General features: G+C 43.2%; 1 protein-coding gene across 4 annotated transcripts; it reads left to right on the plus strand.

The window, feature by feature from the left end:
• The first annotated feature begins 2594 nt into the window (after nucleotides 1-2594).
• On the plus strand, nucleotides 2595-15273 carry CDCA7 (cell division cycle associated 7). Of its 4 annotated transcripts, none has more exons than XM_007183291.2 (10): nucleotides 2595-2722; nucleotides 5448-5573; nucleotides 5993-6229; nucleotides 9204-9440; nucleotides 9748-9825; nucleotides 10840-11052; nucleotides 11455-11592; nucleotides 12266-12415; nucleotides 12831-12967; nucleotides 13917-15273. In XM_007183291.2, the coding sequence occupies exons 1-10, from the start codon at nucleotides 2702-2704 to the stop codon at nucleotides 13945-13947; spliced, it is 1368 nt and encodes a 455-aa protein (XP_007183353.2). In that variant the 5' UTR covers nucleotides 2595-2701; the 3' UTR covers nucleotides 13948-15273. The 4 variants fall into 4 exon arrangements, with proteins under 4 accessions (XP_007183353.2, XP_057406614.1, XP_007183354.2 ...); XM_057550631.1 differs by having other exon boundaries at nucleotides 2606-2758; XM_007183292.2 differs by lacking the exon at nucleotides 5993-6229 and having other exon boundaries at nucleotides 2606-2758.
• Nucleotides 15274-17777: the final 2504 nt, after the last annotated feature.

The following is a 17777-nucleotide window of genomic DNA, read 5'->3' on the forward strand; positions in this document are numbered from 1 at the left end:
GTATGGAAATATGTTAATATAAATGTTTCAGACATTACATGAAATTTCTAAAAATCTTAAAAAAAAAAAAAAATCTTAAAATCTGACCACTTCCCCCCATCCCACGATCACCCTAGTCCAAGCCATCATTTTTTTCTTCCAGGGGCTCCTAAGTGTCTCACTCTTGCCCCCCTTTAGTTTATCGTTCACACAGCCCATGGAGTCTGATTGTGTCTTTTCTTCATCAGAATCCTTCCTATCATACCTGATATAAAATCCAAACCTCTTCCTATGGCCATGGAAGCCCCATGTGATCTGTCCCCTCACCCTCTCTTTCCCTAGCTTTCTGTATAGTCCAGTATGGTCCTTTACTGGGCTTCTGTTCACTCTGCCTGACACCAGCACTTCCTTCATCTTCCTATGGCTTCCTCCCTTATTTTTTTTCAGGTTCCTGATCAGATAACACCTCCTTTCCTGTTTCTATTTTCTGAATTGGTACCTCTTTCATTTCCTATCCCTCTATCCTGCTTTTTCCTTCTTGGAAGTTATCACACCTGAAATTATCTTATTGTTTACTTCCATGCCTCCACTAGAATGTAAACTTCCTGGGCTTTATGTCTCAGTTCTCAGAGTAGTGCTTGGTGTCATGGGTGTTGGCAAGCCTCAGCTGAACGAATAAAAGAGAGAGCATCAGTACAACCCTCATAATGTACCTTCTCCAGGACAGTATCTTGGAAACTTTGTTGATGGTGAAGCACAATAAGAAGTACGCGTTTTATACAGCATACACACAGACAGGCACAAGCGCTTCAGGAAACAATACTCACACTACTCTTATTTTTTAAATTCTATTTCAAAAAGAAAGAAGAAAATATGCTAGTTGCAACCCACTAAATTGATTTCACAATTTGCCAATGGGTTCTAACTTGCAGCATGAAAAACTTTGTTTTAGGGTATATATCTGGAAGTGGTTTTGCTAAATATTCCTGAATTGCCCTCCCAAGTGAAACATTTACACTAATAACATCATTTCAGGGATTTCCTCATATCCTTACCAACACCTGGTCTTAACAGGCTTTAAATTTTTTGCCAGTCTGAGTGAAACTGTATCTCTGTTTTAATTTGCATTTTCCTGATTACTAAAAAGACTAATAGCCCAGTGATCTTAACCTTAAAAAATATGTAAACTATATTCTGGTGCCCCAGGAAGACTAATACTTTTCTTATCAGAATAAATAGGCAAAGTGACTTAATCTTCCCCTACTTTATGTAGTTTAACAATTCCAAATTCTCATGTTTAATTTTAGTGGCACAAGATTGTATTTCCAAGGACACAGCACTAACGACAATTTTAGTTCATTCACCATTCATGCAGTCGTTTATTTACTCAACAAATATTTATTGAGGGCTCGCTACTGCCAGGAATTTCGCCAGACAGACCAACAATCTCTCCTGGCGCCTACCTTCCAGACCGTGAGTTCTTTGTTCCTCGCTCTGTGGCAGAGTGACCAGGGATTAGGCGTGTAGTAGAAAGGCTCGAAGACTCTGATCAAGTCCTTAACGATTCTTCCAATGCACGTTCTCGTGCATCGCTTATTCACAAGTTTTTGTATTCAATATACCCAGAGAGGAACGCAGTGTGTTCATGCATGCTCTCTCCCTGCAAAGGAATATTCCCAAGAGATGTTTTGAAGGAGAAAGCGAATGCTTCATTTAAAGCACTTGTTTTAAACGTAAGATTATAATTAAGATCTTTTAAAGCAACACGATTTATTTTACTTTTTCTTCTAAAAGCAACTTTTCCCCCCGTTCTCTACAAAAAAGTTTTTTTAAAGCCTCACACTGTATTTCGTCGTAATGTCAGGTTCGTTTCAAAGGGCAATGAAAAATCTCACGCTCATTCTGACTTAGGTAATTCTAAATTTTGACGGAAGAACGTTAACTCCAAACCACATTAACACAGTGTTTAGCTTCCATTCTTCTATAATTTCTATACTTTATTATCCCATAGATAAGTCTTAACTAACAGCAGCCCTTTCTCATTTCAAAACCACAAGTCATATAAAACAACTTCCCGTGCTTTCTGGAAAGAAAGATCAGGATTTAACTCATTTTATTGCTTCAGATAATGTTGCGGTTACCAGATAAGAGGTGCTACATCTAGGGACAGTGCCTGGGCTGATAAACGGAGTTCGTGCTTCATTCTTTGATTTTTATTTTATATAACGTAAACCGCACACCGCAGGGAAAGTGCTAAATGCAGAGGCCGGCGCAGCTCTCCACTACTCCCATCTCCACTTTTCCTCTCCCAGCCCCGGAATTCATGCAAATCAGTCTGCTAACCCCGGGGCAATACGACCCATTTTCGCGCCATTCGCTCGGGACCGTGCAGCTATGTAAAGAGAGTGGTCCTGGAGCTCCCAAGGCACCACATTTCCAAGGAGGATTTTAGGGGACTGCATGGCTATCACAGGACTTCAGGGTATTTGGGGGGACCGCTTTTTTCCCGGGGCCGAGTGGGTCTCTCGCGCGGGTGGGCCGTTACCACAGCTGGCAGGACCTGCGCCCCAACGCGGGAAAGCCTGCCGCGCCCCGCCCCTCCGGCCCAGGCTCTGAGCGCCCCGCCCGCCGGCCCGCGCGGCTCGAGCTCCGGCTCCTGCGTGGTGGGACGGCGGCGCGCGCTGCTGCTCAGCTCTCAGCGCTCCGAGCGCCAGCCGCCAGCATGGACTCTCGCCGCGTGCCGGTGAGGCTGGACGGGCGAAGGCGCGGGATTGGCGCGGTGGGTGTTGGGCACGGGCGGACCCCCTCCAACTCCGCGGCGGAGTGCCCTTATCAACTGGTGGCCGTCCTGGGCGGCGCCCGTTGAGGCAAGCCCCAGATTTTGTGCACTTGGGGGTAGTTCGGGGACTAGGGGCTGTCCCCGACGGGCGTGTGCACCCGGCGCGCGGGCGGTCCGGAGATTTGAGATGTTTGCAGGATGGTTGGCAGCCCGGGGGAGCTCGAGGCCACGTGCGCCCGAGGTGCACGTGCGCTGGGGGCTGGCCGGGGCGGCCCATTGTGTCCGCTGTCCGGAGCCCTGCCCGCGGGGCGCGGAGGGGAGCGCCGCCCTGCAGCCTCCAGGCCCTTTCCCGCGCGCAGCCCCGCGCGCACTGGGGGTCCTTGGGCGCGCTTCCTTCCCGCTTTTGCACCAACTATGCCGGCAGGCACTTCTAACCACTGAGGGTTTGGAGTTTGGAGTTTAAAGGTCTTGCAAATCGGTCTCTTTAGAACTTGGGTTGCGCACACTTGAGGGGGCATTTCCAGTCCCAGGCGGTGATTTAGTGCAGCGGAAGGACTTGGTCTGAACGGTTCGCCGACCGTTTGCTCATTTCCCACTCCCTTCCCCACCCCCCAACCATATTCTCAGCAGCAGGACGTAGCCCTGATGGAACGTTACTTTCTGCTCTAACGGAAACCGGAACGGAGGGTCTGCCCCAGAAGAGGTTAGAGGGTGGGGGTTGGGTGAAAAGTAAGAGAGTGACACCCTTAAAATAAATATCATGGGTAAGGGACCCACGTGGGGAGGCTGGGATTCCCTGGGGGTGGGTGGGAGAGGGCGTGTTGGGGGCGTGGTTTCAGAGACAGCTCTCCTGAATGGACCTGGGCATTGGCTTTCGGCATGAAGAAAGACGAAAGAAGTGTGTAGCTGGACTTGGACTCTGACGTGCCTGGGTTCAAATTTGGGCCATCGTGGGACTTGAATAGTTCCTTTCACCGCTCTGAGCCTCAGTTTCCACCTTTGTTGCAAGGGATTAATGTGAAAGCATACTTAGTGCCTGGCACAAAAAAACACCTATTAAGTGGTGTTAGTTATTACCTGTTTGCCAAGAAAGTCCATCTCAACCATGATCATTTGCCTTGCTTCTTTCTAGGTCTTTTCCTCCAGGTATACATTTGCCTGATAACTAACTCTTGGCATGTGCTGACTAGTTAAAGCTCAGCAGGTATTTCCCTGGGAGCTTCCAATAGAATGCCTCCCTTGAGGCTGTCTTGGGCGTGACTGCTGGCAGGTATATTGATGAGTGAATGGTGATAATTCCTGCAGTAGTGCAAGGAGCATTGCTGTTTTAGGAGACTGCAGACTCCTTCCAACCCTGTGATCTTGGGCAATCTGTTTCTCCTCCCTGGAGCCTTTAATTTGCTCATCTGGAAAATGGGGAATTTTTGAGATCTCCTTTAATAGGTAGTACCTCTACCTATTATCACATTTTCCTGCCTTTCTAAAAGGACAAAAGACTAAAACTTCCTAAGATGATTGAATGGAGTCTGTTGAGGAACACTGGGTGGTTGGGTCCCATCATCATGAAAATAATTTTATTTGCAAGAGAAATGCATAATGTTAAGTGTAGAAGGAAGGTCAGAATGTTCTGTTCACCCGACACCTCACATCTTGGCATTATTTTTGTGGGACTCCTAGCAGAGCTTGCCTTTTCAAAAGTTTTCAGTGTAAGGAGAAACTTATGTTGCTCCATGGCTATACTTCAGAAGAGAAAAATATAGGAACTGCTAATACAACATTTAAGAAATCTCATTAAATATTAAGAAACGGTAGAAACTGCTATCTTTTTACATGAGGTAGATGCCAGTTGCATGTTCTGATGAGCAGTGCCAGGCTATTCAGTGTTCATGAATGAAGGCTGCATTTTCATATCCACAGGCCATTTGTGTCTTATGAAAGGACTTCTAAAAACTTAAGACTTGTGCAGCAAGGGGACTGCAGAAAGAGCTGAATGTCTGGCCAGCCTAATAGAACCCTGAAGTGGAATCAGGCATTCTACCTGGGTTTGGAGGACTGTTTGACCTTTAACTTGGCTCCTGTACATTTGTTCACTGGGTCGATATATTTGATTTGTAAGGACTTGTGCTGAAATCACTCTACCCCTCCTGATTGGCACAAGGCCTGTTTGAAAGCCTGCCATCTCGAAGTAGAGGTGCTGCCCAGTTTTTACAGTTTGGGAAATTAGCATCACAGTACAGAGCCCAAAGCTTACATAGAAAGATCTCATTAGCTCGATTTTGGCTGAGGGAGAGAAATCATTCTACCATTTTGTACTTTTGAAGTACAGTTTAATTTTTTTTTTTTTTCTTAAGGGCTGATTTTAGGAGTTTAGCTTTTAATGCCTTGGGAGCTCAGTATAATAATGCTAAGAGTTGGGGGCTCTTAAGGTGGGTAAAGGGGTAGCTCTGCAGATATTTCAATAAATTGATAGTTGTCATTATAATGTTCCTTCAAAGGGATCTCTTTTTAGGATTTTACCTGGTTTTGAAAAAATTTTTGTAGCAGTTGCAAACCCTCCTTTTTCTGTGTAGGGTATAAGAAATGGACATATCTCCTCTGCTGTTTGAACCTACTCAACTCAAAAATGATATCTTTAATTAGATTCTGCGGTAAGCATCCCATTTAATAGTGTTGCCATTTCTGTTTGCAGCAAAAGGATCTCAGAGCAAAGAAGAACTTCAAGAAATTCAGATATGTGAAGTTGATTTCCATGGAAACCTCGTCATCCTCTGATGACAGTTGTGACAGCTTTGCTTCTGATAATTTTGCAAACACAGTAAGTGCTGCCTGAGAATAAACAGAATGGAGTCTGCCGTGCTCAAAATGCCTCAAATGCTTTGTGCGTGATTAAAACTGCTTGCTTTTTGCCTACATTTCTATACAGCCGTTATGAAAATACAGTGTGCACTGTAATTTCATTTCACTTTTTGCTGTGGTTCTAGGTAGTAATTGTTGGAGGTAGATTAGCTACTTATTCTATCCTTTTGAAATGTCGCCTAACCTAACATGCCTGATGATTTGCCATAACAACTCAGAAATCATTTGTAAACCTCTGAACCATTTTTCTTTGTAACAAAAGCTATTCTCTTGTAGTGCACTTGTAAATGTGATTTGCTCTCTGCACGGTTTATGGAAAATTGGTTCTTGAAAAAGGAAAAAAAAATGCACAACCACATTTATTTATTTATTTTACAGAAACCTAAATTCAGGTCAGATATCAGTGAAGAACTGGCAAATGTTTTTTATGAGGACTCTGATAATGAATCTTTCTGCGGCTTTTCAGAAAGTGAGGTGCAAGATGTGTTAGACCATTGTGGATTTTTACAGAAACCAAGGCCAGATGTCACTAACGAACTGGCCAGTATTTTTCATGCCGACTCTGATGATGAATCGTTTTGCGGTTTCTCAGAGAGTGAGATACAAGATGGAATGGTGAGTTTGAGAATTTCACCAATATCAAGAAATAAGGTACATTTAGAGGCATGACATACTTGCTTAAAAAGTTTTTTTTTCTTACGATTTTCGTTTTAGTCATGCCAGAAGATTTTGTTGATCTTTTAAAAAGTTGTAAGAGTATTTTCTTCATGTCTTAAAGCAGTTTTTTACTCATGTAGTTCTACTTGTAAAGCTTGACCATTTTTGTAGTCTCTGAAAATCTTGGAAACTGGTAAGATAGAATTGGCCCACCTGCAGATTTCTGTTGCTACAGAAATCCAGCCTAATCAGAGGAAGCACACGTGTCCTCAAGATGAGCTGCATTCACATTTAAGTTCAGGTGCCCAGCCCAGGGCCTGACATAGAGTAGGCCTTCAGTAAATGTCGGTTCCCGTAGTGGATCTGTGCCTGCATCTGGAAAGCCTGTGATAACTCCCATGCAGGAGCTCAAGTGCAGGTAATGACAATTAGGGCCCTGCCTGCTTCCACTTTTGCTCCTTTGTTGGCTTTTCCTGTGCATGCTGTCTTACCTTTGGCCTCTGTTGACCTGCTCAGGACACTGCTGCCGCTGATGCGCCTCGGTCCCACTCTCCCCGAGCATGCTGGTTACTTCTGCACACGTTTTTCTGTTAGCAAGACTTTCTCGACAAACTGTTGATTTGCAGTCGGGTGCGTGCTCTTTAGCTCATTGTGGTCTGACGCGGGTCCACTGCCTGGGACCACACTTGAGCGGCACTGACACGAGTGAGAACGCCTGCCCAGCGAGTGTTTATCACTGTCTAACTTCATGATAATGTAATATTTCCTCTAAGAGGTGATGTTGGTCTGAATCAATATGTATTGGAGTTATTGGCAGGGGCTGATCTGCGAATCTGGATGTCACCCAACATTGTCTATAGCCTGAATCATTTCTGGGCAATGTTTCAGTTCTTGGTAGATGCTATTTGTTGCGATTGATAAAATGCCAATTGATTAAAAGGCTTAAGAACTGATAAAAGTCTTGTCATTTTATATCTTTCAACCCATGCACACTAAAAATATATGAAGAGTACAAAAAGCGGTGGGGATTTTGGAATGTTAAAAAATGGGTCTTCCGTTTCTGGGACTTGATGGGTGGTATTTTTTTCTTCTCTCTTTTTTTTTTTTTTTTTTTTTTTTAAAATGGGAGGGGATTTTTTTTTTCTTTTTTTTTTTTTTTTACGGATTTTCTTTTTTTAATTAATTAATTTATTTATTTTTGTCTGTATTGGGTCTTCGGTTCGTGCGAGGGCTTTCTCCAGTTGCGGCAAGCGGGGGCCACTCTTCATCGCGGTGCGGGGACCGCTCTTCATCGCGGTGCGCGGGCCTTTCTCCATCGCGGCCCCTCCCGTTGCGGGGCACAGGCTCCAGACGCGCAGGCTCAGCAATTGTGGCTCACGGGCCCAGCCGCTCCGTGGCATGTGGGATCTTCCCAGACCAGGGCTCGAACCCGTGTCCCCTGCATTAGCAGGCAGATTCTCAACCACTGCGCCACCAGGGAAGCCCTCTTCTCTCTTTTTTTGTTTGTTTTCAGCCATCACCACAGTCAATTTCAGAATATTTTCATCACCCCAAAAAGAAACCCTGTACCCGTCAGCAGTCACTGTGCATCCTTTCCCAATATCCTCGGTTCCTGGCAACCATTAATCTATCTTCTCTCATAGATTTGCCTATTCTGGGCATTTCCTATAAATGGAACCCTACAATATGTGGTCTTTTGTGACTGGCTTGTTTCACTTAGCATAATGTTTTCAAGGTTCTTCCATGTGCCAGTACTTCATATCTTTTTATTGCTGAATAATATTCCATTGTGTGACTATACCACATTTTATTTATCCATTCATCAGTTGATGGATGTTTGGGTTGTTGGCACCTTTTGGCTGTTAGGAATGATCCTGCTATGAACATGTGCGTACAGGTTTTTGTATGGACATATACTCTTCAGTAGGAGTAGAATTGCTGAGTCATATAGTCCGTGTGGTTAACCTTTTGAGGAACCGCCAGACTGTTTTCCAAAGTGGCGGCACCATTTTACAGTCCTACCAGAGTGTGTGTGGGGGTTCCAGTTTCTCCACATCCTTGCTGTACTTATTGATTTGGCTCTACTAGTGGGTGGGAAGTGATGTCTTGTGATTCTGATTTGCATTTCCCCAGTGGCTAATTTTCATACATTTTAAATGATGGAAACATATTACTTTTGGAATCTGAGATTTTAAAACTTTTAGGCTTACAAAAAGTGGATAAGAGATGGAGGTAGTCAGATCTCAGAGAGACAGAAAGTAGAATGGTGGTTGCCAGGGGTTGAGGGGGAGGCGAGTGGGGAGTAATTGTTTAATGAGTATGGAGTTTCAGTTTGTGAAGATGAAAAGGTTCTGGAGATGGATGGTGGTGGTGGTTGCAGAACAATGAACGTATTTCATGTCATTGAACTGTACACTTAAAAATGGTTCAAGTGATAAATTTTATGTTACGTTATATATATTTTGCTAGCTTTTTAAAAAAGTAGATCAGAGCATTGAGACATCTTTTAATAAAGTTTAGTATTGCCATAAGCATTGAAATCGTATTTATGAGAGCACACATATTTACTCCTAGGGGAATTCTTTTAAAAATGCATAAAGATTCTATTTTTAAAGAAATGAAAAAGGGAGCTGGGATTTTCACATTAAAAAAAATGGCTCGGAACCACTGGCCTAGGGACTGTGAAGGTGGCTTATGATGATGTGTCTCAGGTAGGCTCCCCGAGTTAAACTACACTCAGGTTGTTGTATTTATTTGTAATCCCTGATTTTGTTACCCAGAGCTGTCAATTAAACTTGACAATTAAAGTGTTCGGTGCAAATGTATTTGCTGCAAGCTTTTTTTGTTCCAAAGGCATATTTTGTAGTCATACTCTTGCAGACTGTGCAACAATCAGCAAGTCATTAATGCCTCACTCGTTCTGATTGACTAGAGGCTGCAGGCAGACCACGCGGGCTGTCGGACCCGCAGTCAGTGCAGAAGTTCCGGACCTCTCCGGGTGGCCATGAAGTTTCCAACTCGAAACACCAGGGGAGCAGCCAATGAGAGAGCAGCCCCCGCCGAACCCTCAGAGAATTCTGTGACCGATTGCAATTCTGATTCAGAAGATGAAAGTGGCATGAATTTTTTGGAGAAAAGGGCTTTAAATATAAAGCAAAACAAAGCAATGGTAGGTATCTGACTTTGAACGTATTAGAACTCACCCTTCCTTCCCAGCTTTTCTCTAAGCCACTTGTTGCTTATATCTTTGTCGTAAGAATTATTTTCCATGTAGCTCTGAAATCTTTATAACGTATGTTTTAAAATGTGTTTCTTTCCCTAAACTGACTTTTCTTTTTTTAATCTATTAAAGTCTTGGTAGATGTATAGGGGAAATCAGAAACTCTTTGAAATGTGCTATTGTGATTTCCAGAATTTACTTGTTTTCAGTAGTTATTCTAAACCAATAACTTCTGTTTAATTTCCTCCCTTTTTAGCTTGCAAAACTAATGTCAGAATTAGAAAGCTTCCCTGGCTCCTTCCCTGGAAGGCGTTCCCTGCCAGGCTCCAGTTCAGTAAGTACAAATCCTTGTTTGTGTGGTACTGTTTTGGGCAGGTCTGATTTTAAAGTCCAATTTCGTTATTTCATGTGGTCTTGTAGACAGACTTAGAGGTGATAGAGGAAAGCTTCTGACAGATCTCTGGGACCTCTTCCTTGCACCCTGGGCCAGGGGTGCCCCTGCCCCCCCATGCCCAACTCCTGTGGGACTCAAACCCCACCCCCCTCCGTTTTCCTTGGCCACCCACGTGGCACGTGGGATCCTAGTTCCTGGACCAGAGATTGTACCCGCGCCCCCTGCAGTGGAAGCACGGAGTCTTCACCACTGGACCGCCAGGGAAGTTCCTCAAACCTCTTTTGATTGGTTGTTTCTCTTCCTCCCACCCAAGTAAACCTAAGACCCTCAGGGGTAGGAAATAAAGATTGAAAATTGTTTTTTCTGTATCCCCAGCATTGGCAGATTCCTCCTACATGGTAATTGATGTTTTTAAAATCTGAGAATGAAAAAAAAGAAAGAAAAAACAATTTGTTAACCAAGTCATGGCCTAATATATGTGATTATATTCTGAGGAAACTAAGCTGGTGCAACTCAGGGGAATCTGGTGTGTCTGGTGTGGTACAAAAGAAAAGATTTCCTTTCCCACCTCTCCGGGAGCAAGAATAGAACAAGGAAAACCATACCTACATTTCTCTCTTGGGCAGTATAGGAACAGTGAATATGTTTCAGGGCTCAAGAGATGTTGTAGAAAAGGTTTTTTTTTTTTTTGGAGAATGAGATTCTTTCTTACACCTTTATTGAGTAAAGAATAAATAGATCATCCCTCAGTTTGAGAGAAACCAGGTTTGGTGTTAACAAAAGCCAAATTACAATGGCTGTATCATTTATGGGCTCATTTTCCATGCATTACAGAGAGGATGAAGGAAATTAGAAAGTGGAGTACTCCTTTTACTTAAAGGAAAACCTGGTTCAGGAGAAGGTGCCCCTTCTCATTCTGGAACAAACGGCTCCAATCCTCTGTGTTTTGTTCAGCGTCCAAAGACACCCCGAAGGCGCACCTTCCCAGGTGTCGCCTGCAGGAGAAACCCTGAGCGGAGAGCTCGTCCTCTCACCAGGTCAAGGTCTCGGGTCCTTGGGTCGCACAGTGCCCTGCCCATGGAGGAGGACGAGGAGGAGGAGGAGGAGGAGGAGGCGGATAAGTACATGTTGGTGAGAAAGAGGAAGCCCATGGCCGGCTACATGAACGTGAGTTCTCCGCTTTTATGCTTTCTCTTCTGTTTGTCATGTTCTGTGGGCCCAGGATCATGGACACAGCACGGGAGCACACACACCCTCAACACCAATGGTCCGTATTCAATGTTCGTCTCAAAACACTCCCAAACGGTTAAGGTCACATCAGCTTATTTTGATGGTTCTTGGTAGCAGGCAAGAGAATCAAAATTATCTTGGGCTTTTCTTAATTGTAGGAGTCATTTCCATGATGTTGTCCCATGATCCTTAGTAAACTTAGGATTCGCCCCTTCTCCGTAAGCTCTAAGAATGATTTCCAGGTTGAATTCTCTGAAGAAATGACAAAGCGAGTATCTTGAGATTCAGAGCTGGCGAGAGCCAGTCAGGCCACTCTGTTCCATGTTTCTCATTATGCAGGAAGATGACTTGCCCCGAAGTCGTCGCCCCGGATCCATGACCCTTCCCCATATAATTCGCCCAGTGGACGAAATCACGGAGGAAGAATTGGACAACATCTGCAACAACTCTCGAGAGAAGATCTATAACCGTTCATTGGTCAGAGCCTCTAAATGATGTCTGGAAATGTACACGTCTGTGAGAGAGACATTTTGCTAATGTTCTAACAGTCTTAGCATATGGGATGTGTGCCTGTGTGTTTTTTTCATGTAAGAAAAGAGAGTTTTGTAGCATCCTTGGGATTTAGCTTTCTTAGTAAGTTTGCAGTAGTAGTAGTTGCTTAGTAAGTCTTCAGTAGCATTAAATCTTTTCTCTTAATTTAGAAATTGATTCATTCAACCTAAGTATTTATTAACGTGTGCCTACATAGATAGGTGCTGGGGATATGGTGGTGTGCTAAAGATAAACAGATCTTTTCTTGATGTAGTTTTGATAACATAAGGTATTGAGTCTGCCAGATGAATGAAATCACCATGCTTGAGATACTTTTCATGTCCTTTTGTATACATGTGTATATAGACGTGAACTAGGATTCAAAGAGAAAATATCAGACTACCCACAAAGAAGGACATTCTTTTTTTTTTCCTTTAAATTTTTTTTTGTAGTCAAATTCATCCCTTTTTTGGCTGTGCGGCTTGCCCTCCGCAGTGAAAGCGTGGAGTCCTAACCACTGGACTGCCAGGGAATTCCCAAAGAAGGACATTCTTTTAAGTATTTTGTCTACAAAAAGCAGTGTTTTTGTTTTTGGTTCTTATTTGCTTATTGTTTGCAGGGATCGACTTGTCATCAGTGCCGCCAGAAAACTATGGATACCAAGACAAACTGCAGAAACCCAGAGTGCTGGGGCGTTCGAGGCCAGTTCTGCGGGCCCTGCCTTCGAAACCGTTATGGTGAAGAAGTCAGGGATGCTCTGCTAGACCCAGTAGGTGCCTTGAAGGGGTGGTCCTGTGGGCTCGAGAGTCCACCGTGAGCTGATAGGGTCAGAAAGAGATTGAACCCTTAGTGTCGTGGGACATTCATTTCAGGGAAGGCAGATGAATTCAGAGTGTTGGTGCTAGATAGCTGTGAGCCCTTCTGGAGAGCTCCCAACCCGGCCATTCGGGGAAGTCCGTTCTCCACTTAGCCCTGCTAGTGGCTGTGGAACTTTTTCCATGGGATTTCCTAAGGGAACGTGATGCATGACTAACGGATGTTAACCACGTTACGAGTTTTTTAATAATTAAAAAGAAAAAGATATGAATGCAATTGATCATGCCCACCTTAAAGGTTAAACAGGAGTAGATAAGTAAGCGGCAGTGTGAGGTTTAACTTAATGGTGCCTTTTCATGCTTATTCAGAACTGGCACTGCCCACCGTGTCGCGGGATCTGCAACTGCAGCTTCTGTCGGCAGAGAGACGGGCGGTGTGCAACTGGGGTGCTCGTGTACTTAGCCAAGTACCATGGCTTCGGGAATGTGCATGCTTACTTGAAAAGGTAGGGCTGGTTTTTCCCTCTTCCACACCCAAATCTGACATTCATTTTTGTATCTTAATAAAAAGATGGTAGAAGTCAGAATAGTGGTCTTATGGAGGGCAGGAGGGTGCAGGTATTAACTAGAAAGGGGCACATGGGGAGTCGGGGAGCGTTGGAAACATTTTATATCTTCATCTGGGTGGTGGTGACCCTCGTGGGCGTGTGTGTGTAAAATTCAAGCTATACACTTAAGATGTGTTATAACTCGACAGAAACGTTTAAAAGAGTGAATTAGGCTCTCAGCAGATTATTATTTTTTAACTTTTTTAAAATTGAAGTATAGTTGATTTACAATGTTGTGTTTCAGGTATACAGCAAAGTGATTCAGTTATACATATATGTATATATTTTTTTCATATTCTTTTCCATTATGGTTTATTACAAGATACTGAGTTTAGTTCCCTGTGCTATACAGTAGGACCTTGTTGGTTATCTATTTTATATATAGTAGTTTGTATCTGTTAATCCCAGACTTCTGATTTATCATCCCCTCAACTCCCTTCCCCTTTGGTAACCATAAGTTTGTTTTCTATGTCTGTCAGTCTGTTTTTGTTTTGTAAATAAGTTTTCATTTGTATCATATTTTAGATTCCACATATAAGTGATATCATATGGTATTTGTCTTGCTCTATCTTATTTCACTTAGTATGGTAATCTCCAGCTCCATCCCTGTTGGTACAAATGGCATTATTTCATTCTTTTTAATGGCTGAGTAATATTCCATTGTATATATGTACCACATCTTCTTTATCCATTCCTCTGTCGATGGACACTTAAGTTGCTTCTGTGTCTTGGCTATTGTAAATAGTGCTGCTATCAACAATGGGGTGCGTGTCTTTTGGAATTAGTTTTCAGAAGAGAATTCTTAGGCCGAAAACCATATCCTGACATGTTCCCTCTTCTCTTTCAGTCTAAAACAGGAGTTTGAAATGCAAGCATAATAATTGGAAGATCCACTACCTGCCTTCCACTTCACAAATCTTCCTTGTTTTAAAGTTTTCAATTTTGTCATGTGATTGAAACCCGAGTTTAAGAATTCTGATGATCAGTCTGTCTTATAGGCAAATCAAGTTAACCTCATTAGACATGCCTGCATGTCTGGGCGTCAGGGGGGTGTAGTGCCAGCTGTACTCTGCCCTCCTGCAGTTTCTCCTTTGCATTTCCCCCCACCCCTCATCCCATGCCATCCCCCTCTTATTTCCAGTGGTTCTCTTCCATCATTTAGTTTCAGAATCCTTTTTAAATGACAATTTTATGAAAGCATGTTTGATTTAATTGGTGTTGAAATAGCCCTGGAATCCACCCATAAAACCAAGCACTTAGAAACGCAGTAGTAGTGTTAACTAACTACATCTCTCGATTTCCAGAGACTAGCCCTCTAACTTGCTTACGTGAAAACACTGGGTCTGATTTAGTGTTCGCTGACATTTTTAACAGAATCAAGGCACAAAAGTCTTAAAACCATGTGGAAAAATTAGGTGATTGTTGGCAAGTGGAGTATATGACTGTGGAGGCCTCACGGTGGAGGCCTGTGGAGGAGAATATTCCATGTATTGTATTCCATGTATTGTGCTTATTATTCAAGTTGTCACAGTTGAGGCTTAGTTGCTGCTGATTTCTTCCACCAAGTGCATCTGGCCCACACGGTCACGACCCAAAGGTTCTCGTGCAGTGCTATGCTTGAAATCATTGTAGAAAAGCCATCCTGGGGAATTGGGACGGGGAGCCTTCAGTAGTAGGCCGATTTGAATTCATGGAATAAAACTTCAGGATAATTGTAGTTTGCCACGTTTATTTCAGTTCATAACGTAAGGTATTTCAAATAAATTCTTGCTTATGTTGCATGGAAAATTGATACTTATACTCAGCTACAATTCTTTGCAGTTTTTACTTTCTTGAAGAAATTATAAGCCAGGCACAGGGTTCACATTCAGGTTTGAAGCACTTTTATAACACTGAGAAGTGCCTTTTTGGAGAAGGGTGACTTTCAACAGTTTGCTAACTTGACATCTCTGCCAGTTTAGTTTCTGGGCAGAGTCCATGTGTCGTCTCTCCCTCCCCCTGTTTCGGCATGAATCAAATCGTTCGATAGAGGTAGAATCTAAGTGTGTGTGTGTTCATTTTGCTTTGCGTCTGCAGCCCGTAGCTGTGCCCGTGCAGTGTTTGGTGCATAATTGGACCTTGAATCAATCAATGTAAATAGAGCATTTGATCTGTTATGCTTTTATACAAAGTTTTTTATTTTAATAATAAAACATTTTGTTCTAGCTTGTCTGCTTTTTTAAAAATCTTTGATACTCAATCTTACTGCACTGAGTCCTAATTTTTTCCTCCTATTGAAACAAAAGACCATTTCTGCCTTTTCGAGAGCCCCCCCCCCCCCCACCCACCCACCTGCACACACACACTTTGGCTTAAGTTTCTGACAGTCAAGGGCCAGCTCTTTTGAACAGGGCCTGGCTTGGTGATACGCCTGATAGCTGTGAATCAGAATCAGCTAAGACGGCTACATCACCAGATAGAAAATACGGGCCCATGAAGTTTTACAATGTTGTTTTCTTTTCTTTGACCATTTGCCAACCCAAAAACCAACAGCGATTTCACAATACCTGGCTTGCTTTTATCAACCGTTCGGATATTTATTACAGGCACGCTGTGCCTTGAGACCTGTTCCAGAACTGAGAGAATCAAAAGACAAAAAAAGCATGGTTTGAAAGTTCTCGTACCCGATTCTTTAGACCAGGGTTGGCAAACTACAACCTGGGGACCAGATTCTGCTGCAGCCTCTATTCATATGACACATGAACTAAGTATGGTTTTTTACATTTTTAGAGAGTTTTTTAAAAAAGAGCATGTGACAGTGGCCCACAAAGCCTGAAATGCTTTATGGTAAGTTTGCTGACTCCTGCTCTAGACTTATCCGAGAAACCACGTTTACACCACATACATTTGGGGAGAAGACCAAGATAAATGAAGTTACACAACTGTAACTGTATTCTATACAAGTCCAAAAGAAATTGACATTTCTTTTCATAAAGTCTTAGTATCTTAAGAAGCCCAATCAATTATAACCCAACCTTTTTAGGGACGCAATTGGGAGGCTTATATTTTTGGAGTTAATCAAAATTGGTCGTCGTTTGGAACACTTTTGGTGTTACCATGTTTTAAAATTATGAAGTGGCACTTACGTGGTTTTCATTAAAAATACTGCTAGCAACAGTAGATGCTGAAGCCTTATACCCTGAAAGGATTTACAATATAGTGGAAGAACTAAGACAAAAACCTAAAAGTAACGTTCTGTAGGAATGAAGAGAGGAAAAGCAATTGGCGTTTTCTCACTAGTAGGCGTTTTACAGCGTTGATGGGCAGATCTGCTGCTCTGTCTCAGCCTTGACTTTGGGAACCTATACTTTCTCCCATGCACCCCACTGTAAAGCTCCACACATCGTCCTTAGAGTTGAGAGAACTCCAGTTTGGACAATTAGATGTAAAAGTAGTGTGAGGGTATTCATGCTTCAGGATTGCCTTTGTATTTCTCCATCCTGGGTTCCCAGAGGTAGAGATGGTATCCACCTTTATCTTCACCTGCTAAGAGGTTGAGAAAGGAAATAGAAACTATAATAGACTTTAGTAGTTTCATAGGAGGGGCAAAGGCAGTAGTTAGAAGGTGCTGCAGGAGCGGGTTATTTGTGTCTTATTTTGCTTTTAGAAAAGAAGTGAGAGGGAGCTCCTGATGGCTCAAGGTCGGGTAGGCAATTGAGTTATTTGCATGCCAGGGGAATGGATTACGGGTTCAGGGATTTAGAGCATGGCTGCAGAGGATTAGGTTCTGACAGGAAAGTGATAGCAAGTCCTGAGGGGAATAAAAGGTGAGCAAATGTGACTTTTGTGTTAATGTTAACTGCACATTTGTGGGATAGTAGCTCAAGGATGAACTAAATCCAGAGAAGTTGAGAAAAGTGCCCAATGCCACGTAGCTAAAGTGGCTGAGCTTGGCTAGAGTATTCCGGGGAGAATCCTTTTTTGCCTTTTTCTTTTTTTTTTTTTTTGGTAACTAAGCAGAACTCAGCCAGCCTTAGGAGTCAGAAGCAGAGGAAAGGGCTGTGAATCAGGTTGTGTCAGTGAGAACAAGGGCGTCTTGGGTGCTGGGGCAGTCCTGGCTGAGGTGGCTTATGCGGAAACCCTGTTGGTGGGGAGACAGGAGGGCTGGGAGGGGCTGAGGGCTTCTGTGGTCAGGAGGGGTTGGGGGTAGGATTCCGTAGGCCCCCCTCATCCCTGGGGGATATGTTCCAAGACCCCCAGTGGATGCTTGAAGCCACAGATAGTACCAAACACTATGTATACTATACTTTTTCCTATACATACATACCTATGATAAAGTTTAATTTATAAATTAGGCACACTTAGAGATTAACAACAACACCTAATAATACAATAGAACAAAAGTATAATAAAAGGTGAATGTGCACACTCGCTCTTTCATAATATTGTACTGCACTCACCCTTCTGATGGCCTTGTGAGAGGATAAAATGCCCTACGTGAGGAGATGAAGTGAGGTGAATGACAGTGGGCATTGAGACGTAGCATTAGGCTACTATTGATCATCTCCTTCCCGTGACCCTGGATGTCAGGAGCAGACGATGTGGATGGCTGGGGATCTCCCAGTGGGACAGAGCAGGGCAGCACGAGACTTCATTGTGCTACTCTGAATGGCACACAATTTAAAGCTTCTGCATTGTTTGTTTCTGGAATTTTCCATTTAGTATTTTT

Source organism: Balaenoptera acutorostrata, chromosome 8 (genome assembly GCF_949987535.1).
Source record: "Balaenoptera acutorostrata chromosome 8, mBalAcu1.1, whole genome shotgun sequence".
Lineage (NCBI taxonomy): Eukaryota > Metazoa > Chordata > Mammalia > Artiodactyla > Balaenopteridae > Balaenoptera > Balaenoptera acutorostrata.